The sequence below is a fragment of the Zingiber officinale genome, chromosome 3A, assembly GCF_018446385.1.
Source record: "Zingiber officinale cultivar Zhangliang chromosome 3A, Zo_v1.1, whole genome shotgun sequence".
In the NCBI taxonomy this organism is placed as follows: Eukaryota; Viridiplantae; Streptophyta; class Magnoliopsida; order Zingiberales; family Zingiberaceae; genus Zingiber; species Zingiber officinale.
In genome coordinates this window covers 159,829,119-159,856,911 of record NC_055990.1, presented here as the reverse complement: position 1 = coordinate 159,856,911, position 27,793 = coordinate 159,829,119, and the positions used below count along the sequence as shown (strand labels likewise).

At 40.8% G+C, this 27,793-nt stretch overlaps 3 protein-coding genes and 1 pseudogene across 3 annotated transcripts; 1 reads left to right on the top strand and 3 right to left on the bottom strand.

Annotated features, from left to right (window-relative positions):
- Positions 1 to 10,748: 10,748 nt before the first annotated feature.
- On the bottom strand, positions 10,749 to 14,300 carry LOC122053078 (PI-PLC X domain-containing protein At5g67130-like). The gene is made up of 8 exons (XM_042614951.1): positions 14,166 to 14,300; positions 13,975 to 14,088; positions 13,752 to 13,889; positions 12,223 to 12,321; positions 11,815 to 12,115; positions 11,506 to 11,729; positions 11,341 to 11,418; positions 10,749 to 11,230 (listed from the first exon to the last, which is right to left on the bottom strand). Exons 1-8 carry the CDS (start codon positions 14,226 to 14,228, stop codon positions 11,063 to 11,065), a joined length of 1,185 nt encoding a protein of 394 aa, XP_042470885.1. The 5' UTR covers positions 14,229 to 14,300; the 3' UTR covers positions 10,749 to 11,062.
- A 695-nt stretch (positions 14,301 to 14,995) lies between these two features.
- Positions 14,996 to 20,513, top strand: LOC122053077 (probable receptor-like protein kinase At1g49730). Its single transcript, XM_042614950.1, has 9 exons — positions 14,996 to 15,191; positions 16,301 to 16,852; positions 17,458 to 17,754; positions 18,157 to 18,418; positions 18,482 to 18,534; positions 18,616 to 18,683; positions 18,774 to 18,863; positions 18,946 to 19,030; positions 19,695 to 20,513. The coding sequence occupies exons 1-9, from the start codon at positions 15,011 to 15,013 to the stop codon at positions 20,210 to 20,212; spliced, it is 2,106 nt and encodes a 701-aa protein (XP_042470884.1). The 5' UTR covers positions 14,996 to 15,010; the 3' UTR covers positions 20,213 to 20,513.
- A 315-nt stretch (positions 20,514 to 20,828) lies between these two features.
- LOC122053076 lies at positions 20,829 to 23,633 on the bottom strand (annotated as a pseudogene).
- A 342-nt stretch (positions 23,634 to 23,975) lies between these two features.
- Positions 23,976 to 24,443, bottom strand: LOC122050833 (cypmaclein-like). The gene is made up of 3 exons (XM_042611706.1): positions 24,387 to 24,443; positions 24,252 to 24,291; positions 23,976 to 24,157 (listed from the first exon to the last, which is right to left on the bottom strand). The coding sequence occupies exons 1-3, from the start codon at positions 24,441 to 24,443 to the stop codon at positions 23,976 to 23,978; spliced, it is 279 nt and encodes a 92-aa protein (XP_042467640.1).
- Positions 24,444 to 27,793: the final 3,350 nt, after the last annotated feature.

Genomic DNA, 27,793 nt, shown 5'->3' with positions numbered 1-27,793 from the left:
AAGGCTTCCGTCTAGCCTAGGTATGCAGTTTCTTCACTTCTTCCTTTGATTCTGACTGATTTCTCTTCTTCTTTTGCAGCTGACATTATGTTGCGTGCGCATCTGGCCAGAAAGGCCAAGCTTGCGGGCACTGAGATCAATGTAGTGACTGTGGCTGAGCTAGAGAGTCACAGTCTACAGCTGATCAGATCACAAGAAGACTCACATGGCGAGAGCGAGGGGGCTCTAGCCTCAGTGAGCGAAGGGATAGCCAGCCAGACGCCCATCGGTGGAGTAGTTGGTTCATCGAACCCTCCCTCCGAGCGACTGCCGGTGATTTCGATTGAGTGGGTGTCAGATTCGACCTCATCTGGGAAACCACTGATAAGGCGCAAGAGGCGCCGGGCGGAGACTTCATCGTGATCCGCTTCCTTGGTGGTGCGGACCCCCACCACACCTAGCCTGCACCCTTCCACCGAGCGGGTTCAAACCTCGACCCTAGCTCCAGCTTTGGCGACTGTTCCCTCTACGTCGTCTGATCGGACACCTTCCCTATCTGGTCTGCCATAGGGAACCATTTACGCGCCGCTAGTTGCCTTCATGCCGCCGCCATCGAAGATTAAAAGTCTGGCATCCGTCCGACATCATCTTCTCAACTGTCTAGTAGAGTGACCTCGACCCAATCAACCCCGAGTGGCCAGCACCATATAACGGTGGTTCTCCATCTTCCGACTGAGGAATGGCGTGAGTTGGATGGCGCTGAGTCCAGAGCCCTCAAGCACCAGATAATCATTCAGGGGCCGCTCGCACAGATATAGGCTGATGCCAGAGTCCGTGCAGCGGGCCGACAAGAGGGGAGGGGTGAATTGCCTGAAACTAAAAAAATATCCTCCTCGTTCTTTCAACTCTTAAGTTACAACAATAATAAATAAAAATAAAAGAACAGAATTAAAGAAGAGACTCAGGGATTGATTTGGTTACAACCTATGTGGTTGTTAATCCAAGGTGGTTGAAAAGCTCAGTCAGAATCTCCTTCTTTGAAGGCGGAGAAGCCTTTTACACAATAAAAGCTTAAGTAGTTGCTAGGAAATTAGTCCAAGAGTTAATGATTAATTCTCTAGCTCTAGGGCCCTTTTTATAAGGCCTGGAAACTCTATTTTCGGCTTGAGGGCGCCTTCAGCGTGGCATTTGGATAAAGTTTTATCCAATCGCGAAATGACCACTTTGACTAGTTTGAGGGCACCCTCAACGCTATGGAGGGCGGCCTCAATGTGGAGGGCGCCCTCAATGCTGCAGCGTATAAACAGCTCCAGCTTTCTTTTGGATCTTCCATTGCTCCGTTCACTTGGGTGATTACAGCCAACCGAAATAGGGCTCACTTGAACCTAATTTTCGGCCTTCTCCTCGAGCAGACTTCCGCTCTGGCTTCTCGTCCCTTGAACGTTGAGTACGTTCTTCTCGTCCACCAGTGTACTCTCCCACAGCTTTTTCGTCCCTCCGACGCACCAAGTCCGTCGGCTCCCTTCTCGTGTCGTCCTTCTCGCCAGCTGCATCTTCCGCTCGACTTCCTGTGCTCCTAAGCTCCTATACACTTAGACACAGAGATCAAAACCAAACAGGGCCTAACCTAACTTGGTTGATCACATCAAAACAACCACGGTGTCCAATAATCTCCCCCCTTTTTGATGTGCATCAACCCAAGTTCAAATTAGGGTAATAACAGACAAGTAGTAAAAATATTTTAAGTATAAAGTTTGCAATAAAAGAATAATTGCAACAAAATTGATTTTAGATTTTTTTTTTAATTTCAACTCCCCCTAAACTTGTACCTATTTCTCTCCCTTTGATCACATCAAAAAAAGACAGGGTACAAATAAAATAAGTTTCAAAAAAAATTCTGAGTTATGAAATTTTAAATAATTGACAAGGATTTAAAAGCATTATCTTAATCAATTTATCAATTAAATATTTAATTCGATAATCGGTTTCCAGACTGTGGTGAGATACTAGGCCTTTTTGGTTATTGGATCATCAACCACTTCTAGACAAAGCCTTTTAAGGAATTTAAATATTTAATTTTTCTGAAAGCTTTAACTTTTTTAAAAAATTAAACTAAGTATGATGTCGGAACCCAATATAGGTTCTTTCCCACTGGGTTGGTTAAATATCTGGGGGGTACATATCCTCTAGGTATTCTTCTAAGTCGTCCTTGATATTTTCTAATGTACCAGTTTAACTTTCCATAAATTCAAAGTTTTGATTTTTGAGAGTTATTTGGTTTTAAGCATGCATTTGTTTTCAAACTTTCAGTTTGCATTTTTGATTTATCATTTTCTGAATTCAAATTATCTAGCTGTCTTTTTAAATCAGCAATCTCTTTTTCTAAATTCACTAAATCTTTTGTAAGAACCTTGATAAACTTAAAAGACTGCTTAGGAAATAGAGCACGTACCTCAATTTCTAATGCTCCTCCTTCATTACAGCTTTCTTATTCTAATCCTCCCCCTACATCGATGCTCATCTCCGAGCTTGTCTCATCTTTTACTTGGTGATTTGCTATTAGGGCAAGTCCGGTGTAGGCTTCGACTTTAGATTCGGAGGACGACGGATCATCCCACGTGACTTAGAGGTTATATTTGGGTCGAGTTGGTTTCTTGTTCTTTTCCTTATCTTTGCTCTTCAGTTTTGGACAGTCATCTTTGATATGTCCTTCTTCGTTGCAGTTGTAGCAACATACCGTCTTTTTATTTCGATACTGCTTTCTCGACTGTGATTTAAATTTATTAGTTTTAATAAATTTATTGAACTTTCTTACTAGTAGAGCCGTTTCATTTTTGTCGATCGATGCTTCGGAGTCAGGATCGTCCATCTTGGCTTTTAGGGCAATATTGAGATTTGATTTTTCTATTTCTTTAGGTTCTGCAATTCAAAATTCATGAAGTTCAGAATAGGGATGGTAATTTCATCCGAACCCGATGGAGGATCCGACATCCGACCCGAATGGAGGAGGGTATGGAGGGACTATCAATACCCGATATCCGACCCGAATACCCAATTAAATAATATATATACATATATTAAAGAAAATTTTCTTTTTTCCAAAATCAACTTACTATTTTTTGTTGATATTAGGAGGAGATTATATAAATGTTTAATCTATTTTTTTAATCATATATATATTTTTAATAAGTTGTTAATTTTAATATATTTTTTTGAATGATAATAGTTGGATAGAAAGAAGAAAAATTATAACTATAGAAAATATCCGATCATTTAATGGGTATGGATATACCCATCGGAGATCCTATACCCGATGAGTATGGGGACGGAGGATATAGAATCCGACCTGAACCCGACCCATTGCCATCTCTAGTTCAAAAGTAGAAAATAAATTTTCTACCGTACTTACCTTAAAATCCTTAGAGATGTAGTATGCATCTACTAATGAAGCCCATTCTGAAATTCTCGGGAATGCGTTGAGCGCATACCGAATTGAATCTCAGTTTGTTATCGATTCTCCAAGATTATTTATTTGAGTAATCAGTTCATTGATTCGTGCTTGGAGTTACGCTACCTTTTCTCCATTGTTCATCCTCAGGTTCGTTAGCTGTGTTCGGAGAATGTCTCGCCTTGCTAACTTTGCTTCCGAGGTGCCTTCGTAGAGTTCTAGGAACTTCTCCCAGAGATCTTTCCGGAGTCGTAGCTGCCAATTCAATTGACCTCCTGGGGTGGAAGAACACTGAGCAGATGGAACTCTGCTTTGCTGTTCACCACAAAGTCAGCTTGCTCCTTCTTCGTCCATTGGTATTCTTCTTTATCTTTTGGAACTACAAAGTTGTATTTCATTATTAACAAAATTTCAAAATCTGTTTTGAAAAATACCTCCATCCGGCGTTTTCATTGTCCGAAGTCTCCGTCGATTTTTGGAGGGTGAATGCTTGCACCGACCATCGTCTTAATCTTGATGCTTCAATCGGCGGTTAGTCCTTCTGAGGTGGTTGGGCTCTGATACCACTTGTTGATGCAGCAGGCCGGCAAGAGGGGAGGGGTGAATTGCCTGAAACAAAAAAAATACCCTCCTCATTCTTTCAACTCTTACGGTGCAATAATAATAAATAAAAATAAAATAACAGAATTAAAGAAAAGACTCAGGGATTGACTTGGTGACAACCTAGGTGGTTGTTAATCCAAGGCGGTTGAAAAGCTCAGTCATAATCTCTTTCTCTAAAGGCGAAGAAGCCTTTTATACAATAAAAGCTTAAGTAGTTGCTAGGAAGTTAGTACAAGAGTTAATAATTAATTTCCTAGCTCCAGGACCCTTTTTATAGGGCCTGGAAACTCTATCTTCGACTTGAGGGTGCCTCCCATAAGCATAGAGGGTGCCTCCAGCGTGACATTTGGATAAAGTTTTATCCAAATGCGAAATAGTCACTTTGATTGGTTTGAGGGCGCCCTCAACGCTATGGAGGGCACCCTCAATGTGGAGGGCGCCCTCAATGCTGTAATGTATAGATAGCTCTAGTTTTCCTTTGGATCTTCCACTGCTCTGTTCACTTGGGTGATTGCGGCCAACCGAAATAGGGCTCACCCGAACCTAATTTTTGGCCTTCTCCTTGAGCAGGCTTCCGCTTCGACTTCTCGCCCCTCGAACATTGTGTACGTTCTTCTCGTCCACTGGTATACTCTTCCACAGCTCTTTCGTCCCTCGGACGCACCGAGCCCGTCAGCTCCCTTCTCGTGTCGTCCTTCTCGCCAGTTGTGTCTTCCGTTCGACTTCCTGTGCTCCTAAGCTCCTATACATTTAGACACATGGATCAAAACCAAACATGACTTAACTTAACTTGGTTGATCACATCAAAATAACCACGAGGTCCAACACAAACAACCACACCGAAATGTCCACTGGGATAAGTGTTGTATTTTCTTAATTTATCTCCGATCGACACTTATATTTTCCTAGTTACTTGCAGTATTGGGTAGAGAGTTTGACCATGTGCCAAATACTTTTTTTAGCAGGAGGTTAAGCAATTGAAGGCGCCGAGCGGCCAATCATCTGCTTCTCAGGAGTAGCTTGAGCATATGAATATTGAGATGACTCAGCTAAGAGCCGATCTAGCTAAGAGAGCCGAGTTGCTGGAGGCGGAGAAAAGGAAAAAATGCCAAGCAGGTCATCCAAATAGCTCGGCTTAATAAATAGGCTAACACCTTTGAATCCAAAATCCATTTGGCCAACACCAGGAAACTCCGGGCTATTGAGGATCTGGAGATCAAGAATAAAGAGTTTCAGGTGTTGGCTCAAAACTTGTAGGATGCTAAGGCCGCGTTGAAGGCCGAGAGGGATGGACAGTTGGTTGAGTAGACTTCAATGAAGACCCAACTCGATGCCAAGGATGAAGAGTTGGCCCGGTTGAAGGAAGAACTTGAGGCCTCTCGAGTGACCCTAGAGACGTATTAGGGAGCCGAGTCGAGTAGGTTCACACTCATGAAGCAAGCCTACATCCGCTCGGATGCTTTTAATGACAAGGTCACCGACCAAACACTTCGTCTGTTTGACCTGACGATCGAAGGGGCGTTCGGCCAACTCAGGGAAGGTGACTACCTCCCTGCTGCTCTATCGAGTAAGGCCATCAGTCGGGACAAGTTAACTGAATTGCTGCCCAATGATGTCTTGGATTATCTGGAGTGATCTTTGCTCGAGTGATTTTGTATTCACCCTTCTGTTTGTAATTCATTTAATCTTCCAAGTATTAATGAATGATCGCCCATCCAGCGATCTTTTTTTATTTGTTCGTCCCTTTACCGTCATTCAGCATCTTTCGATTTGACTCACATTTTGGTTGTTCACGTGTTGCCGCATAAAACCGTGAGCGAAATTGCGAGTTGCTTATTGTGGCTTTGTGATCTTTCGATCGGTGACGAGAAATCATAGTAGAATAATCCCGAACGGTTACCATATTTTGAAGACTTGGAGCTTTTGAGTAGCGTGTATTCACGGTTGGTCGTTCATCGTTCTTGAGTTATAAGATCGACGCTTGACTGTTTATCAACATAAGGGTTTAATGTCACCGCTCGATCGCTGATGACGACGGGGGTTTAAGGTCATCGCTCGATCGTTGATGACAACAGGAGTTTAAGGTCGCCGCTCGGCCGTTGGTGAAGACGAGGGTTGAAGGTCGCCGCTCAACCGTTGGTGAAGACGGGGGTTTAAGGTCGTCGCTCAATTGTTGGTGAAGACAAAGGTTTAAGGTTGTCGCTCGACCATTGGTGAAAACGAGGGTTTAAGGTCGTCGCTCGATCGTTGGTGAAGACGAGGGTTTAAGGTCGCCGTTCGACCGTTAGTGAAGACGGGGGTTTAAGGTCGTCGCTCGACCGTTGGTGAAAACAAGGGTTTAAGGTCGCCGCTCGACCATTGGTGAAGACAAGGGTTTAAGATTCCCACTTGATCGTTGGTGAAAACGAGGGTTTAAGGTCGCCGCTCGACCGTTGACTCAACTCAAAAGTGGCGTACTTCGGTTTTATTCACATTTGTCCTGCATCCATGAAGCAATATACAAATACATCCGTGTTCACTTGCGCACCTCTCACTCGGCTCTGTAGATGATTCGCGCTCCACGGCCGCTCGAGCTACCTTCCGCTCTCATCCTCCAAGTAGTAGGCGTCTGAACGGAGCCTTTGTATGACCTTAAAAAGTCCCACCCATGGGGCTTCGAGCTTGGCGACGTCATCGACCGACTTTACTTTCTTCCACACGAGATCGCTGACCTGGAAAAACTTTGGGATCACCCTTCGATTGTAGTTCTGCTTCATCCGCTGCCGGTACGCCATTAGCCGAATGACTGCTTTAGCTTGCGTCTCGTCCACCATGTCGAGCTCCATGAATCTCCGTCCAACGTTTCTTTCATCGTAGAATCACACCCGATCGAATTCCACTCCAACCTCTACAGGGATGACTGCTTCGCCATTGTATACTAAGTGGAAAGGAGTTACGCCGGTCTCCTCCTATGGGGTCGTACGAAGGGCCCATAATACACTGGGGAGCTCGTCAACCCAACTACCTCCGGTGTGGTCGAGCCGAGCCAGTAGCCCTCTGAGGATTTCCCTGTTGGCGACTTCCGCTTATCCGTTGTTCTGGGGTTAGGCTACAGAGGTGAAGGTCTGCTGGATGCCATAGTCCTCACACCACTTTCTAAGCTTCTGATCGGTGAATTGTCTCCCATTATCTGATACGAGCCAGTGTGGGATGCCGAACTGCATATGATGTTCTGCCAAATGAACTTAATGACCATATGCTCGGTTATTCTCACAAGCAGCTCGACTTCCACCCACTTCGAGAAGTAGTCCACCGCGACTAACAATAATCTCCGCTGACCTGTTGCCATAGGAAATGACCCAACGATGTCCATATCCCATTGGTCGAACGGACAAGACACCATGGACGTCTTATCTCCTCAATCGGACGATGTAGAATATTTTGATATTTTTAGCAAGACATGCAAAATTCTACTATCCGAGCGGAGTCCTCTTGAAAAGTGGGCCAAAATATCCGGCCAGGAGTATCTTCCGGTCTAGCGAGCGACCACCCGAGTGACCTCCACAAGAGCCCTGATGTACTTCATTCAAGATGTATTCGGCATCTTCCAGCCTGACGCATTTGAGCAGGGACCTGAAGAATGCTCTTTTATAAAACTGATATCTGACAAGGGTGAATCGTCCGACTCACTTTTTCAATAGATAGGCTTCCTTCTGATCGATCAGTGTGACCCCGATCGAAGGAACTCTATCAGTGTCGTTGTCCAGTCACTCGGGAGGGTTATCCCTTCTGTCTTATCGATATGTGCTACTAATGAGACTTACTCGATCGGATGCTCTATGGTGATCGACGTCAAGGAGTTAGCTAATCTTGCCAACTCATCTGTTGCTTAGTTCTCCGATCGGGGGATCTTCTGTATGACGACCTCCTTATAGTTAGCCTTCAGCTTCTCGAAGGCTTCCGCGTGGAGCTTGAGCCGAGCTTTGTTTATCTCGAACGTCCCTAATAGCTGCTGAGTAGCCAACTGAGAGTCCGAGTAGATGAGGATTTTAACGGCTCCCACATGTCGGGCCGCCTGTAAACCGACTATCAATGCTTCATACTCAGCTTCATTATTGGTGGTTCTGTAGTCCAGCCGTACGGACACATGCATACGTCTTTCTGTCGTGAGCTTAACATTATGCCAATCCGCTACCTTGCCGAGTGGACGAACCATCCACATATATCCTCTAAGTTACCTCTGGCTCAATATTCTAGACCTTTGTGACGAAATCAGTCAAGGCTTGAGCCTTGATTGCAATCGATTTTTAGAAAAATTTTTAGAGGATACTGAAAATAATTCTAAAGGTTGCTGAAATAGCGATCAATTTTTAGAAAATTTGTCAAAGAGATATTTTTCAAAAATCTAAATTTTTTTACAATTTAAACACTAATTTTTGTAATTTTTTTTTAAAATTATATTTATTCTTTAACAAAATCCTAAAAATATTTTAATTCTTAAACATAATAATCCAAATAGTCATGAACAAATAAAATTAATATAAGTAATAATAAATTATTTTATATATAGATGTATTCTTTTTAAAAATATTTAAAAATAGATTTTGAGTTAAAAAAATTTTGTAAATATTTCTGAATATGTAAAATAGAAAGTATATTGTATAAAAAATAGATTGTCGAGGATTGAATTTTTAATAATAACAATTAATATTTTGATAAAAAATTCATAGAAAACTCATTAGCAGTAAAAAAAAATTTTAAAATATTTATTAAAATGGAGACTTTACTGTATTATCATAATAAAAATTTTGAACAAAAAATGCTAACACAAAGTTTACACGAAAATTTTTTTTTGAGTAAAATAATTCTAATTTAACAAATAAATTAAATAAAATAAAATCTACTTTAAACATAATTTAGGAACCCAGTAAAAGTTCTTATCTACTGGCTTAATAAGATATTTGTATTTTTGTGATATTTTTATAATTTAACTTTTGTGATATCTAAAATATCAATTTAGTCCTTCAAATTTTTTAAAATTTTGAACATGTGAATATGCATTACCCTTTTGCAATTATTCTAATTTTTTTCTTTTAATTTAGTATTATCAATTTTAGTTTGTCAAATTCTTCTAGTGGGCATGCCTTATCTAAAACTACTCTTAGTTCTAGGTTTTCTTTTTTCAATTATTTATTTTTTTGTTTTAAGCTTATATAGGGACTTAGACATAGATTTTATGTCTGAATATAATTGATCAGTAGGTAGAAGACATACCTCACTTATCATATCATATTTTAAGCTCGATTCTCTCCCTTCATTGCTGTCGTCTTTTGATGTTGCTCTCCCCTCATCGATGCTTACTTCCGAGTTATTTGATTTTTTGTGACTCGTCATCAGTGCTAGTCCGGCTTAAACTTCTGTCTCAGATTCTGATGAGGAGCTTTCATACCAGGTAGTCTTGAGATTTTTGTGTTTGGATTGCCTTATATACGCACAGCTTGGGGCGCCTAGAGAGGGTCCAGGTGCCCGGAGTCCTACTCAATGGTGCGATGATAACACTTTATCACTGTCCGGGCGCTTGGACCGGTTCGAGCGACCGAAGTGATGTTGACATGTCCTCGAAAGTGATCCACAGCAATGGCTCTATGACGAGGCGTTTGTTCGACACCAAGGCAATCCTGACGCTTGGACGTTTGGGCGTTGGGCGCCCATACAAGTTAGCTTTGTGTAGACTCTTTCGGCTTTTTCTTCGATCAAACGGGTGATCCTCCAGCCATCCAAAGTTAAGCTCACCCGAACCTAACTCTAGCCTTCTCTTCGAGTAGCTTTCTGCTCTAGTTTCTCGTCCCTCAGAAGCACCACACACGTCTTTCTCGCTCTACCGATGTACTCTTTTGCATCTTCTTGTCTCTCGGATGCATCAAGTCCGTCGACTCAATTTCTATGTCATCCTTCTAGTTCACCGCATCTTTCTCTCGACTTCTTGCATTTTTTAGTCTCTGTATACTCAGACGTAAGACATCAAATATACAGAGTCTAACTTAATTCGATTGATCATAGCAAAACCAATACAGATACTTATAATTACTATCTTGCAAGTTATTAAGTTTAGGATCCATTTCCTTAGCATTAGAGATCAAACATCACCACAGGTTTACTTGGTATGACATGATCTCGATACTTCAGACTAAAGAACTCTGCGCAATGTGGAATTCATGCCCAATTTCGACAAAGAGTAAGGCCCCCTTTGAGCTTACGCATCATTTATAGTTTATTCTTCAAAAACGTACACTCAACTTTCCCCCTAGTAATTTCTCTATAAGAGCACACTCTTGGCTCGTTTCCAAATCTTTTGATGAAGACTTAGACAACCACGTCTCAGGTCTTTATCAACTGCCTAGTGTCCCTCGGGATAGAATGGTGCCATGGTTGAGATATGAGATATTATCATATTAGATTATGAGATCAAAATTCGGTGCGTCTAAGCATGTTTCCAGTGTATTAATTACTAATAATCATTCGTAATTTACATCCTTCGTATTGATCTAGAGATAGATTAACGGGAGTATTGAGGGTGAGCAAATTGAATTTTGCTACATTTATCAACTGCCCTAGTTGTATTTTTCATATCCACTTGGCTGGTTCCTTCAGTGCTACTATTGCCTCGGTTGATCCTCCTTTCTCCTTTACCTCTATCTTTCTCTACCCTCTCTATACTCCCTTCTCTTGACTCTGTCCCTCTCTTCTCTTCTATTCTCTTCTCCTCTTCTCTCTCCGTTCTCCATCTATCATTCAAATATAATGTCGATATGATTTCAAAAATACTAGAACATTCAACTGAATCTTTTGCCAATAAATATTCATAAATCAGATGAAGAGGCCACCACAAATGCAGTCTCCAGAGACCACAAATGGATACATAATTTATACTCGAGTGGCAACCTATCGAGAAGTACGAAAAATAAACCATTTTACAAAATAATCGGCTACCAATTAATAATAACAATACAACCTGAAGCAGCAGCTCAAAGATACCGCAACATTGCACTAAGATTATATGAACTCCAGCAGCAAGAGCCCAGAGAATGTGGCCACCTTTGAGAGCATGTAGAACCCACCCGTAATTGAGGCATCCGATGTGGAACCTGGAGTTGTTGATCTAGGCGATGAAGAAGGCGGTGGAGGTGGTGGCACATCACAAGTACCGAATGTGGCATTAGACTGTAACACCATAACGAAGTTAGAATGACAATGGAATATTGAGGCAAGGATTCAGATATAAATTGCAAAAGCATTTCAACTTGGGATTTTTTAAACCAAAGTCTACTCACCCTGCAATATGCAAAATTATCGCATCCACAGACCATGTGCCCATTTGCGACATTTACAGCTTCAGGAGCATCACCCAACTGCATTATAATAACGAAAGTAAATCAAATTTTAGACCAAAGTCATACCTGTGAGGTGAAACAATGAAGAACAAGAAGAATACATACCAAGTAGAAATCAACAGCTACAAAGTTGGCCCAACGGTTGGCTGAATAATTATGGCAAGTTCCAAGCATGCTCACTAGAGGGGATAGATTATTGCTGCAAGCAACACTGCCAACTGGATTTTCTTGAAAATAGTTCATCAGCACAAGGGATTTGGAGGTGGTATCCATGGGCGATGATTCTGTTCGATTGGGGCATGTAGTTGAATTTAATCCTTCATCACCATCTGCCTCATAAAGTCATCACATGGAGTGCATCAAAACAAACATAATAAAATCTGTGGGCAATAGGTTAGGAGAAAGTATCCGTACATTGATTTTCTACTACATAGTTCCACTCGTATGCAATGCCCTCGGAAGCTTCCTTGGAAGCTATGGATGTGAAGACCAGAAGACGATGATTCTGGTTGATCATTGAACTTAGCAAAGGCCAACTGCCATTCCTTGGCATCTGGTCCACTGGGTACCAATACCTCATTAAACCTGAAGCATTGAACACCCTGGTCAGACCATTTGTGGATCTGACATAATCTTCAATGAATATGGTTACCACCTCGGAGGGGTTCGCTTCAAGGAAGACCTGGATTTCTCTGAGAACATTGATAGCAGGTTGCTGATCAAGAGCATGATAGAATTAGTAACAAGTTAATCGAGACAACTGAAGAACTGATTCAAATCAAAATCTTTTTATTTTGCAAAAAGTTCAAATTAGAAGCTTACGAATGCAGTGAAGTTGAAACACTGGCCTCCAAACGAGTGGCAAAGCCAGACGTCGTTCTCAAAATCATACATATCCAGCATCAAACCTCTTACACCATTCTGCAGATAAGCATGAAAATGAATTTTATATAAAATGTGAGGGATTGTTATCTCCTACATAAATATAGGTGTAATTAACAAGTTCTTTAGCCTAGATAAAATGGAACTAAAAGTGTATATGGGCTTGTGCCTAGGCCAGGCACAATACATGCCTGTTACTTGTTTTTTTCTAAGGAAAAAATTTAAACTACAAAAAACAGGAGCACAGATTTATAAAATTTATATTTTTTTAATTCTAAAAATTATAAAAATATTTAAACAAATTAATTATATAAACAGCAATTGAATTTCAACATTTGAAATGAGATTGATTCAAATTAATGCGCACTTAATTCTAGGGGTGGTTCGGTATGATATACCGATACATCGAAATCGTATACCTTATCGAAAAAATTAAGTATAAGGAAATTCATATTAATACCGTACCAAAATTTGGGTATACCAAATTTTCGGTATACTATAAATTTCATACCATTTATCTTAAAACCTCGATATCCGTACGATATATAGCATATCGAAATACTAAATTCCATACCGATATTCATCCTGATATAAAAAATATCAATATATTTCTGTATATTCCAGTACGATAGGATACCAAAAATTCAATATTTTTCTCCACCCTTAATTCCCTAGACAATAATGATGTGGTTGGGCAATTATATATTTTAAATTGGACTACTAGCAATATGCTACTATTTCATTGGCCAACTAAAATTTTCAAATCTATGTTTGACTTTTACCAATCTAGCACAAGCTCATTGGCCAACTAGATTTTTCAAATCCGTGATCTACCAACTCTAATTTAAATAAAGGAATAATGAAAAATAAGTACAATCTATTAAATGCTGGAACATCCTATCCTAACCGAGCATCTACTTTAACAAACTTCACATGGTGTCAAGATCGACAACTAAACTATAAAGGTTGCGACTTATTTACAAAGTAGCAGGGAGGTACAAAGTCCGCTATTTACTTTTAACATAAAAAAGAGCATGTGATCCAATGACTAAAATACGATATCGACTTAATAACATCCTTCCCTTGATACCATCCGTCACCTTTTACATTTTCCCTCTTGTGAGCCCATCGAATGGCACGTAGCCAGTAGACGAGCGGGTAAGATATCAAGTCCCAGTATTCTTCGTTTCTTTCCTTCCTGGGTCATGACTAACTACTCTGGTCGGGACACGCAATCGTAGTCTAATTTGTTACTTTAGTAGACACACCGAAAGATTGGACAACGACACATACTTCGACCGGCCCCCGGTTCGCCGTCTGATCGCTTTCTAAGAAACGATGTGGAGTGGCCGTTGCAGGCGATCTACGGCACACAAACCACCGGAGAGGTGGCGAAAACTCACCGATGAAAGAACTCGAGCGTAAATGAGAAAAAGAAACGCGCGCGAGGAGAGGACGAGAAAGCGTACATTGAGCTGGGAGGTGATGCTATCCTGCTGGTTGGTAAAGGTGAGGAGGGGGGTACCAGTGGCGGAGACCGCCCCCTGCCTAGCGAAGGAGTTGTGCGTCGTCAGCCAAGAGTATTCGTTGAACGGCAAATCCCTCCCCTGTGACATATGAGCAATCCGGATCCCTAATAAACTTCGCATATAATTGAGATAAAAGGGGAATGACAGAACGCAGACCACCAACCTTGGATCTGGGATCATACGGTCGGATGCGCACGCAGACGCCCTGTTGGCCACTGCACCCGTCGCATCGCAGCCCGGCGTCGCAGTCGCTGTCGGCCGTGCACATCGCTCCCAGCTGCAAAAAAATCGATCAATTTTAGTCAAACATGGTCAAATTATTCGGGAGCCGAGAGAGAGAAAGAGGCGCGAGACCCTAGCCGCCGATGAGAGAAGAGGCGTAGCGAGGAGGAGAAGGAGGAGGAGTCTACTCTTCATTCCGGACCTCGCCGGCGGCTGCCGATCGCAATGCGATGTGGCTTGGTTATAGCCTTATCTTCTCTCTTACCCAATTGCGAGGGAGATGAACCAGATCGATTATTATTTATATTCAACGACCATGATGCTGCGGGTTTGAAGCTCGACGCTAGCCCGTTCGATTCGACCGCGATCGCATCCATGTCAAGCGGTTCGGGGTCGGTTCGGCCGGTCGGGGGAGTTGTTGGGAGCCACTTTGTGGATTAATTCTCAACGAATTTTAATTTTTTAAAAATTGGTCAAACCAATTCACAAATGAAACGTCTCCTAAATAATAATCTCCGGACCAAACGTAAAATGACGATAGAAATAATTTCCGAAAGAATGATGGCTATAATTTATCCGTACTCAAGCTTCAGCCTTCAAGGACACGCAGGCACCCACCCACTGACTTTTGCAAAAGACTGAAGAGCCCAAACAAAGTCAAGAAAGCGCCCCCAAAAAGCCGAACCCTTTTCCCATTTGGGCCGGTCCCCGTCCTCCCCTTCGCTCCGTCGCACCCTCCTGCTCCTTTCTCCTGTTCTCACCCATCCACACTCACATCCCAGCCACCAACCTTCTGTCGCTTTACCGCTACGCCTGCACTGCTGTAGTATTCGACGGCGCTACGAAGCCTGTTTGGTGTGCCTTCTCCGCATAGGATACTTTTTTTTCTTTTTTGGGACCGGCTCATAGTGGACTTTGGCTCACAGCTCACCGCGCTCGCTGGACACAGGTTCGGCTTCAGGGTTCGCAGTCATTAAATGGAAAGTTGTAAGGGAGATCAAGGTAGAACCGTATCGCACGGGGGAGACGCCGCTCTCACTCCACTGTCGCCTTCGCTCTTCTGCTCCCTCACTCTAATGCCGCCCGCCCACGCTCTGCTCCTGCTCTTGGCATTCGCTTCTCTCGGATCTCGGAGCAGCCTTCAGGTGATCGCAGGAGGTGAGCCTTCTCCTCGCTACTCTTCGTTTTCGACGCGTGCTGGTCGCAATGGCGGCACCTTTGGTGTTCCTACTCGCCTAGTGTCTGATCATGGCGTTTGGCACGGCGGGTGGTGCCCCATTAAAATGCCTGTTAGTTAGGACCAAGTGTGAGGAGTTATGCTCGCCCCATGTCGGTGATTAAGTTTTCTACTTTAGTATAGTTGTTGCTTTGGAAGAGTTTGTTTTTTCCCCTAAAGCAATGGACCAATTTATTTTCAATGCTTTTATAGTGAAGCTCGGAATGTCTGATTCATTTACAATGCTTGTGCTGTTCTTGATGCCTTACATACATAGCAATGCTGCTCAGTGGTAGACAGTAAGTTTGAAGCGGATTTTGGTACTTTTATCTTCATTGCTTGAGCAGGGTTAGGGTCTAGATATTGGAGCTAAATCATTCAATTCAAGGCACTTGAAAAGATGTGGATCACCATGAGCTCAAGTAAATGACTTAAGTTGGTAGTTCTTGATTCTGGATTAGAAATCTACATAACCTCAATCATAGTAATTGGGTTTGACTTCTGTGTATGATGCTTTAGGGGAGTAAGCGTGTAGGGTCTCCTATATTTAGTTGTTTTTGGCTGTTCATATGCCATATGTAAATATATATGTACCAGGCTTTAGATTATAATGGTCGTTTGATTGTCAGAACTTTTGTTATCAAGGCAATGTTTAAAACATATTCCCTAACCTTTTCATATGAATCTCTTTTCTTCCTTTGGCATACCTTACATTAGATCCCCTTTGTTGATGCCCCATGATGAAGTTTTATAGAAGTGTAAAAATCAAGTAACTAATAGTGGGTAACAAGTGAGCAAAATATCAAATATCTAATAACATAAAAATTATAGAGCTTAAGTAAAAGAATATAAGTGGGCAATAAGTGGATCCATGAGAATTATGGGATTCTTTTTTCCCAACAGCTTCAAAGTGAAACTCTTTTGACTCTTTAAGGTTATAGAGACCTAGTTTTTTTAAGTTTGTTAGTTGTTGCTTCTGTAACTTTTCTTAGTTGTCTTCCATATTATGGAGTCTTCTTATCCATAATGATCATTTCATTTTGTCATGCAGATTGTCCTCTGGACTTTAGTTGGTCAAACTTCAGTTTAGCATCTTCTACTTGTTCAGATCAAAATCAGCTAGGCAAATGTTGTCGTTATATCAGTGCATTTGTTGTAATATCTATTGCTAGATATGCAAATGCTACTGGAAGACTGGGAGTTCCTGCAGCATTTACTGAAGTCTGCCTTAAGTTTATTGCTGAATCCTTCAACTTATATGGGATTCCTCCTAATGCGCTATCGTCTTGCGGTTTGGGCCCGAAGATTCAAGTTTCATATCAATGCGAGGGTAGAGCTACTGTATTGGAAATAATGCAGTCTCCCAATTTTAGTGATGTCATTGAAACTTGTGATGAGCCTCTTTCATTAGATAATAGTTGCAAGAGGTGTCTAAACTCTGGCATTGTATACCTTCACCACCTTATAGCAGTAGATGATAATGTCACTTTAAGTGTATGCCGTGATGCAGTTTTTGTGACACTTGCAAACCAAGGTGGCAACTTTTCTGCTGTTGATCTTGTCACTTGCTTTTTTGGCGTGCAAGGGCTCAGTATTCTTTCAGGTTTGCCGGGTTTAAGATTCATTAGACTGCATGTCTTTTAAATGTGTTAATTTTATTGCTTACACTGGATTCCCATTTCATTTTATTCTGGGTAGCTTATGCTCATTGACAAATGTTCATTATTGTTTCTTCATAATCAAAACTGATTTGTTAAGAAGCAATACACATAAGGTTTTTTGGCACTGAAACATAGAAATGGGCAACTATTACCATTTGGTTTTAAGACTGGGTCAGAATATATACTATTGTTGTAGATGTATATGAGACTGAAGCCTGCAATATCAAAACTAAGTTCTCTTTTCTAGATCCCAGGTCAAGTCATGAGAAAGACTTGTATAATAAACGTAACAAATTCACCTACAATGGAACCTATAATTAAAGTAATTCTACCCATTGATAAAACATCTTTAGTTAATTTAATCTTATTGAAACTTGACTATGCTGCTTCTATGTTCCAATATTCCTTTATCAATTAGCTGTCAGCAAGAAATAGCATTTACTTTTTGAGATTTTTTTTATATATTGAATCTTTTTTCGTTCTTTATCTGTATCATTTGTTCTAAAATGTTTGTATGAGCAATTATAACTTCTTAATGGTTCTGCAGCAATATCCTCAGGATCACGCACGCCTACATCTTCCCCTAGTTCTGTGTCTTCAAGTTCTGTTTCTGCTGAAGCTCCAAAGCAACAATTACTTACTGGTCCTGTCAAAAAAAACTGGCATACTTACCACCTTACACTTCTTCCTGGAATTGGCATTGCAGTTATTGGCCTGTCAATTTTGCTAATTCTAATCTTGATACTGCTTATTCGTCAGAAAAGCAGAAAACTGAAGAACTCAGTTTCTCAGATGAGCTCCTGGAATGCTTTTCCACCTGCTCAAGTCCACAGGTCTCAAGAAGGTTCTATCAATTTTCTGCTTGTAGATCTCCTTTAAAATTTCCAATCTTTATGCCCAAAGGTCCAGCCATGAAAATCTAGAAGCTGTTGATAACCAAGTACAAACAAAAAGAAATGTCATGAAAGAAATTTGCTCATCTACAAACTAAGTTTGGTACACATTTTTTATTGCCTTTTTAATGGTGAGCATAACCTAATGAAACATCGTGTAACTAGTTTCTTTTATTAGATTTTCTTTTGAAGAAAACTGATGGTATACAATGTTATTGAACAATGGAATCAAAGTTAACATAATCATAATTGCATCTCTGATTAAATTAATTCTTGTTATCTATTAGCCTCTCAACAATGTCCTGATAGTTTGTAAAGTGATGCCAATCGGTCATATTGGAACTAATTTTTAGGTCCATCAAACATGTTTGGAAGATTCACATACAAGGTAATAAAAAAGGCAACAGAGAATTTTAGCACTGTCATAGGTAAAGGTGGATTTGGAACTGTCTACAAGGCTCAGTTTGCTGATGGCTCTATAGCTGCTGTAAAACGGATGAACAAAATTTCAAAGCAAGGTGAGGAAGAATTCTGCCGGGAAATAGAACTTCTTGCAAGACTGCATCATCGCCATCTTGTTACACTCAAAGGTTTTTGTGCTGAGAGAAATGAGAGGTAAAGAAGTTTGTTATTTTATCAAGTTTAGAATGGATATTTATTACATTTCATAACGTGCAGGTTTCTGATATATGAATATATGGAGAATGGAAGCCTTAAGGATCATCTTCATTGTAATTCTTTGGTTTTGTTGGTTCGGTTATTAATAAAAAAAATTTGCATTTTTTAAACCCAAATGCTTCATATTCATGCAGCACCAGGGAAGAATAGGTTAAGCTGGAGCACTAGGCTAAAAATTGCAGTTGATGTGGCCAATGCCCTGGTAAACATTTAGGAACTTAGGAATTTTGCTTGTTACAGAGCCATAAAGTACGACCTTGCTGAAGCAGTTCTATATCTTTTAAAATGGCAGGAGTATCTCCATTTCTATTGTGATCCTCCTCTCTGTCACAGAGACATAAAATCAAGCAATATTCTTTTGGATGAGAAATTGGTAGCTAAGGTACATTTTATTAACACGATGGAATTTTTCTATGCTCTTTACTTGAAATGTTTGATTGAGCAAGTGACGCATATTTATACAGGTGGCAGACTTTGGCCTTGCACATGCGTCAAGGAATGGTGCAATTAGCTTTGAGCCAGTAAATACAGATATCTGTGGAACTCCAGGTGTGTATCTTCTGCAACTCTGATGGTGCAAGAAAACTATTGGAACTTCCAAAGGTTGCACTCAACAGTGGTTTACTTTAGAGTGGAACAAGATTATCTGTTTAACTGATTACAAGATAAATTGAAACATTTCAGAAAAATATACAAACTTCTCTAGACCATTCACATATCCATTATACTGTTACAGCAGACTAGGAACGTGATTAGAGTATTTTCTTCAATTTTCATGTACATTGTCGATTAACATCAAGCTTAGAAATAGCCATGTAGGAATAACATCTATAAGGAATATCAGAACAAACATTAAAGTGATGCCAAAAGATAATTTTTAAGAAAGCCATCGTTGAAATAATTGAATGTGTAAAAGTTGATCTGAATGTCCAGTGGCAGCTTTTGCTGCTGGAAATGAAGTCTGTAGTTCTATGTTTTAAAATGTAAGTGCTGTACACTTTAAATCCAGTAACTAAAACCCTGCATTTACCATGCAAGATTCCAAAATACCAGTAGGCAAAAAAATCTTGTTCATTTGCTTGTGGTAACTACATATCAAAGCTATTGTATTTATCTCAGCTCAAGTGTTTTTTGCCAACCAATATATAGAAATTTAAATGTCTCTAATCCAATCAGTAAGAGAAATTTGAAACTTGTAAACATCAATCCACAGGATATATGGATCCTGAATATGTGGTGACTCAAGAATTGACACAGAAGAGTGATATATACAGCTATGGTGTGTTATTGCTCGAGTTGGTGACTGGCAGGAGAGCAATACAAAATGACAGGAATCTCATAGAATGGTCTCAGAATTTCATGGCATCAGTATCTACGATAACGGGCCTGGTAGATCCTGCAATTGAGGACTCTTTTGAGTTTGAGCAATTGCAAATGCTGGTCGAGATCATACAGTGCTGCACCAATAAAGAAGGGCGAGATAGGCCATCTATCAAACAAGTTCTTAGGGTGTTCTCTGAGCATCTGGATCCAGTGCAAAATGGGTTTTCAGTTGATGATCCTGCCACAGGAAAGACCAGCATACCAACAACGCACAAGAATGAGGTTATTCCTAACAGTGGGGATGCAAAACTGCAATCGTCCTCCAGTACTTCAAGATCCTATTGTAGCCGAAGCATCTTGCTTGAGAGCAGTTCACCGCAGTCGCCTTCTGGCGTGCTTTCACTGTAGTTTAACTTTTCCCAAGTCTTCTTGCGTCTTATTTTGGTAATGAGCAATGGCTACTATAAGGAGAGCACAAGCTCAAAGTACCTCAAGGATGTGTTGCGGAATTGCAGCTTTGCTCACACTTTGCTTGGCGATGCCACTGTTCAATATGATATCATGTGGAAATGCTAATAACTGCAGTGGCAGTTTAGGTTTTTCATTTGCAAACGTGAGAACATTAAGATGTATAGGTTAGTGGTTTGGTTGTACCTATTTTTGTTTTACGTTGTGAGTTTTTTGGGGGAAAATTAATTGATTTTCTGAAGGCAACTTCTATATCTATTAATTCTGTTGTATGTGTTCCATACTTGTTTTCTGTTTCAGAGATTGGAAATTAGCTCATGCACGGTTGTCTGTTCGAGTGAACTTTGCCCACCTTTCACCTGAAACTCTAGAGGAACTGCTATAGTCTGGTGAAAGCTCCAAAACATATCAGTATTTGTGAGATTGTATGGGAGAGTTTTTTTTGGTTCCTCTAGCAATCATAGGAGTGATTTATTTAACATTCAATCAATAAATTGACTGCATCAATCATAAAAGAAAGCAATCAACACGTTTCAGTTCTTGCTGAAGTGTAAGGTTTTTGTAACGCGATCAAAACTCATTGAACAAATGAAGATTACAAGTTTGTGTCCAAATTATTGAGGGCATAATACGAGACAACCGAGGTGACTCTTATCTGTAGCAAAAGTCAAATAAATAAAGTACAACATAATTGCAAAAGATTGAGGTGATATAACGAAGAACATCTGTTGCTGTTCTTAGTCTGCTCGAGATTGGCCAGCACGAGAGGAAAGGATGATGCCGACAATGAGACCATAGAGAGCTAGAGCTTCCGCGAAGATGAGTATAAGAATCATTCCTACAAAGAGCTTTGGCTGTTGGGCATTGGCCCTACAACAAATGGAATGACACAGCATCAATGATTGGTTCACAGATTCTTAATTGGACAAAGCCTTGCGTCTCATCTCAGTTTATTTCATTACCAACATCAAGAGTGCCAGAGTATTAGTAACCACTATGCCAGCAATAGATAAAGAACCTGAGTATCAAAGCACATGGTTCTTGAGAGTGTAAACACACCTACGTTTATCCCACTTTCAAACAACACCGGAGTACATCCCCATATATTAGACATTATTTTGTTTCAACTTCATAACTGTAATCCTATACACTACGTTCATGTTTGTTGGACACCCATGAGATCCACACACAAGCACAAATTTCTATTCTCCAGATTTCAAATCATGTTGTTATATCCAGTTGATGGGCCATGCTTTTTAGGGTTGAAGTCATCCCAATACTCAAGTTTGTAATAATCTAAGATGTTCTATACCAATGCCAAAGATCCACGCAACATATTACCACCAATAGAATATAGTGAGAACAACAAGACTTAAAGTTACTAGGGTGCTGTTCTCCAAAAACGTCCATTGTTCCCTGGTATTGAAGGACTGAAATATTTTTTAATGAAGGAAGAGAAGCAAATTCATACCAAAAAACAAACAGTTGCTTCGGGTGCTATGTGTCCAAAAGTGTTCATTGCTAAGGTATCAGGGAAATGGAAGACAAAAGAGTCTACTTTCAAGAAAAGATAGAGAAATGCAAATTCAGTCAAACTTGACATTTCGAAGTTACAACTGTATTTGGTTTTTAAAGAGATTTTCTGTTTCAGCTAAATCATTGGTCATTACTGACAACATCAGTAGCCAATTCTATCATTTTCATATGCTTATTGGAACTAACAGTGGTCCCTCTTCACTGCTAATGATTACAAAGATAAATGATCCGTATGCATAGCATAGTCACTTTAAGATAGACGTCTCAAAATTAAAGACCAAAACTAAGAGTCCCATTCATCAAGAATGCAATGTGAACAGTTTGATTCAGCTTGCTTAATGCATGTTTGCATCATAAAGAATTGATTTAAGACTTGTGCTAGGTATAACCTGGTGTTTGAGTCTAGGAGACGATTACGAAGAAGGTGTAGTGTTGGATTGGTCAGATTGAGGATAATTAGAGAAGCACGGCATATCCTGAGTCATGTGGCTTTTGACTCATAATAGAGGAATATGATATCACATTGGTAGTTGCTTCACAAGATAAAATGTTGCAGAAAAACGTGGATTGTCTTAAAACATCTTCACAAAACATGATTTGAACAACACCTAACAATTCTGCTGATGCTCTAGAATATGAGGGATCAAAGCACTCTCTAAGGTTGAATAGCATCATCGATCAAATCAGCTGCACATGGGCTTGAATGAGGTAGAGAACATTCGAAGAAGATTTTTGTTCTAAGGGAATGTTCTTGGTGTCTTGAAATTTTCTTGCATTTCTCTAGTTGGATTTTCTTGCATTTCTCTAGTTGAAATTTTGTTGCATTTCTCTAGTTGTGATGCCCTTGGTATCCTTTTTGGTCGTGTTTTCTACTGCACACCCAACTTTTTCTATAAACACTATGCCCTTTTAAGATTGATCGTACTCCTTTCACCCATATTCTAATTTGCAACCAACTTTTTCCATTAACAATACTCAGGTGCTTTTTCAAAGACTATCTCGTTCAGATGATAATGAGCAAAAGACAGTTAGTGGCAGCGATATATACGACGACATAGACGCAATTGATCAATCATATGCTAAATTCAGGGGAAAAGTTTCTCAGATATAATAGGGATATCTTAAAAGCAGTTTAGCAAAGTTACGAGAAAAGAAGACGGTGAGAGAATCGGTCTCTAACAATTTAGCCAAAACAAGGGAATACAGACCACTATCGGATCTAGAGAGGATCTCAAAAAGATACCTGACTCCAGCGTCTCCCACGATGCCAATCGCCATGCCAGCTGAAAGTCCTGCGAGGCCACAAGCGAGCCCCGAAGAGAGGTGCGCGTACCCATCAAAGAGGTAGTACGACTTGGCCTTGGGGTTGATCCCGGTGCTTATTATCACCGCGATGATGAGGCCGTAGATCCCCAAAACTCCGGCCATGACAACGGGAACTATCGACTTCATCACGAGCTCCGGGCGCATCACGCCCATGGAAGCCACACCAACGCCACTCTTCGCAGTGCCATTACGCTGCCCCCATGCCTGAAGGGAACACAAACGAACCGGAAACATTTCAAAAATGAAAAGCTCTACATCGAATCGAGTTCCAAGCCCAGATCAAGACCCGGAAAAGCGGGCGCATAAATTCAGATAAATTACAGGAGAAGACGAGCGCCGCGGCCGCGCCGAGGAATCCGAAGAAGGGAGCTGTTTCATCGCCGCTGAAGCTAGACATCGGGGCAGAGGAACCCTAGTCCCTCCGGAGGAAGAAGAGGAGAGAGAGAGAGAGAAGGGGGTCAGATCGGAGGAGTCGCGGAAATCGAGATTTTCGACGCAAAAATACCCTGCAGGATTTTCATGAACTACGGTCGGACCGTCGAAGGATTCCGATATTACGATGGGCTTTTCGGTCATTTAATAGAGAACCCCGGTGCTGAACTACGATCGAGCACAAAAAAAATTATAAAATTAAATTGAATTGAAAAGAAGGAAAAAAAGATTAGTAATATGACGCAATGCTGCTCATCGAGATTCTTCGATCACTTTCACCGTTACTTTCACGTACATATACATGGAGCAGCAACACAGCAACGCTCGATAAAGCGTATGTGGGTTTTATTCTGTATTATTATTTTCCTTTAATTTATTATAGGCACGTACGCCCATTTAGTTAAGTAATCTAAGGGCACTTGGGTTTGCCGTGGCTATCTTTCATGTTGGCGTAGCAAGGACACTCATCCTCGTGGCCGTAAGTCCCGGAAGGCACGCAGTTGCACTTGTGGCAGCACGCCATGCAGCACCTCATGCATATCTTGTGCCTCGAGGCCTTGCTGCAGCGACGGGTGCACTCCGCCAAACAATCTGCAAGTCACGTTTAAGTCTTAATTAGATCAACGTACGTACGTACGTCTCAGATATTGAACTGTGTTTAGACGGTAGATTACTAGTAACTCACCAATGTTTCCGGAGCCATCAGCTGCCGGGTGTGACTCTGCCTGCAGAACATGTACAGTGGAGAATGGAGATCATTCAGCTCTGCGAAGTAGAATAGGAATTGAACATCTGGGTAGCTAAAACTGTGCTGACTCACCTTCACCACCACCAGAAGCAGCAACAGAAGAAGCAGAGCTGAGAAAAGTTTGGCCATTAATTAATTGCTGAATATTTTAGCGAAGGAGGAAGCAACTGTGTGTGTGTATTTATAACTACAAAGTTAACTTGATCGTTTTGCTCTGTGGACATGATTTTTGCGTGGGTTGCATTTCGTTTCTTGTACGCATCAGTTGCACGTGGGTCGCTTTTCGAATGGATGAAAATCAAATTAAAGAAATAATTGAGACTAATTTGTAATATTATTAATTTCAGGTGGGTAAGGGGTGCAAATGAAAAAACCATCTCCAACCGCAAATATATAATTGTCACGCCAAAATAATACAATTTTAATCCCAACTACTATTTCAACTTTAACCCATTCACATTGAAAACGAATATTTATTAAAATATTCTATTTTTTATTCATAACTTAATTATCAAATGACATTTTAATTTATTAAAAATTTCATATGATAATTATTGATCCGACGGTTAGAACAGGGGATCCCTATTTTGAGGGGTCAACGCCACGTGAAAATCAAAGGGCCAGGTGGCCGACCGGAAAAGGGCGGACCGGTCGGCCGACCGGAGAAGGATGGGCCGACCTCCCGGCCGGTCGACCGGTGAATAACCGATGGCAAAAGGCGCCCCGACAGGGGTCGGGGTTCCGGCGCTCGATTGAACAGTAACGAAGGGCCGAGCGGAAGTCATGCTCGGCCGTAGACATAAGGTAACATACTGCTAGCAGTCCCCACATAACACCTCACCGAGGATCTCCCTAGCATACCGATGCATATGGAGGATCGGACGTGAGATGAGTGCCGGCTGGCCGCACGGGAGATGAGTGCCGGCCGGACGCCCCGGCATGGAGTAGATGAGTGCCGGCCGGCCGGACGCCCGAGCATGGAGTAGGGAGAGAAGGACAAGGAACATCTTAAAACAGCTGTCAAGTCCTATGACTAGGCCATACTCTAAATCTGGCGGCAAGGTGTTCTGCTGTCCCATCGAAGACGTGCCTGGACTGTAGCAGTATGGTGTCAAGTAAGCTTTCTGACAAACACATACCGAGGTATGGGCTAAGGACACGTATTCGCCTCGGTAGGTGTGCGTGAGCTCTTTCACCGCTCTATATAAGGAGCCTTATACTTCGCCGGAGGTACGCGTTCTACAATTTTGGGAGCCACTTCTTCACTGTTAGCTTGCCTGACTTGAGCGTCGGAGGGTCGCCGCCGGGAACCCCTTCCCGGCCCGACTTCTGTGCAGGTTCGTCGGAAGTTCGTACGACCCGTCGGAGATCTACATCAGCGACTCGGAGAGCGCCACGTGCCCAGCGTCCGTTGATTCAGCTTTCGAACAGGATCAATTATTATATTTAAAATTAATATATTTAAAAGGTTTATATATATATATATATATATATATATATATATATATATATATATATATATATAATTAGGATAAGATATTTTACTAATTTTTTTAAAACAAACAATGACACTTAATTAAAAATATAATTAATCCTGCCCCAAAAACGGTCGGAGGGAGGTCCACCGGTGATGAGGCGAGGGTGCTAATTGTTGCCACTGAAGTCTCCAAAAGGGAGGAGTCAAAGGAAGGAACCATCGTCTTCTCAAGTGCTTAGAGAGTTACAAAAATTTGAGAAGGGTTAGAATAACGCTGGGCTACCCTAGTGTTGTCACTCCGACGCCTAAGGTAGAATCAACAAGGAGGTAAAAGAAAAATTATAGGCAACTAGTAGTAGAGTATTTCAAAAAAATATACCCCCACTTCTCCTTGCCGACTCCTTTTTGTATTTATCATTGATGGTCTTTTACCTTCTATATATTAATATATGATCTTTATGATTTCGATAGCTCTTGGTCTTTTCCTTATTAATGATTAATCATCTAATGACTTTTGACCTTCTTTTTACATTAATGATCAATAATCATTTGATGACTTTTGACTTTCTTTTATATTAATAGTTAATGATTATCTGACGACTTTTTAGCTTTCTCTGGTATTAATGGTCTTTTTTCACTGGTATTCATAGGAAGTGTTATAGTAATAGTTTACTACCTTTAATGATGATAGGTGTTTTGACATATATTATGCAATACGAGTTTTGGGCCTTGTGGTTACTTTGGTTCAAGATTAGGAAGAAAAGACCTCATAGCATTATATAACTGATCAAGAAATCAAGTATATGTCCTTGGTGTTTGCAGCATAGGTGATCCAAAGCCTGCACCCTTGCTCTGTTTGACTAAGTGAAATCACGCTTGGCTGGTCCGACTCAAGTGATGCTCGAGTGGGCACGACTTGTCTGAAGTGGCGTTGGCTCCTGGTTCATGAATCCTGGGCGACCATGGCCGATTGGGAGTATTAGCAGAGTAGATGTACGAACCTAGCCTTAGTCGACAGGGTTCGAGCCAATTTTACCTTACTAAACCATCTTTGACTTGACTCTTGTCTTCCACATAAGCAAATACCTTAACCCTTGCGGAGACACGTGGAGGCTTTTACCATCCCCACATCAACAATATTATGAGACTTTAACTTTTAGAATTACTATATTGTTCCCATAAATGCTCAATTAATGCATTTCGAAGGGCAATGTGAGCTTCTTTATCTTTGATTTGCCTGTATCGAGCTAGATACTCTTCAAATCGAGTATTATCATCTATTGTTGGCTCAACATATGGAGTTAGCACCTCGAAGTGTTCCATGATTGGTGCATTTAAATTACGTTCATCTTCAATTATCATATTATAAATGATGTCATTATATCATGTAAGATAGTTTTCCATCAAAAACTTGAAGGTCCTGCAATAATTGTAAAGTGTGATTGGAACATGTCAAATGCTCGCTCAACATTCTTTCTACACTCTTCTTGCTTCATTGCAAATTCTTTCGACCTCATGGATCATGAATCGTTTGAACAAGTGTTGACCATTTTGGATATATACCATCAGCTAAATAGTAACATAACATATATTGTACTATTTTCCTTGAATGATATAACGAGTAGGAAAAGTACTATCTTCAGCAAGATTAGCAAAAAGATGAGAAGACTCAAGTACATTAATATCATTGTTCGATCCGGCCAACCCAAAATACGCATGTTAGATCCACAGATCATAATTAGCTACAACTTCTAGAATAATTGTTGGTTTTCCACTATGACCAGAATATTTTCCTGTCCATACTATTGGATAATTTTTCAACCTTTAGTGCATGTAATCTTGGCTATCTAACATACCTAGAAAACCTCGTTGCTAACCAATATAGAGTAGCTTAGCAACATCGTGAGCATTTGGAGATTGTAGGTACTGCCCTCCAAAAACTTCAATAATAGCCCAACAAAATCGTTTCACACTTTCAATGGTAGTTGATTTTCCTATTTTA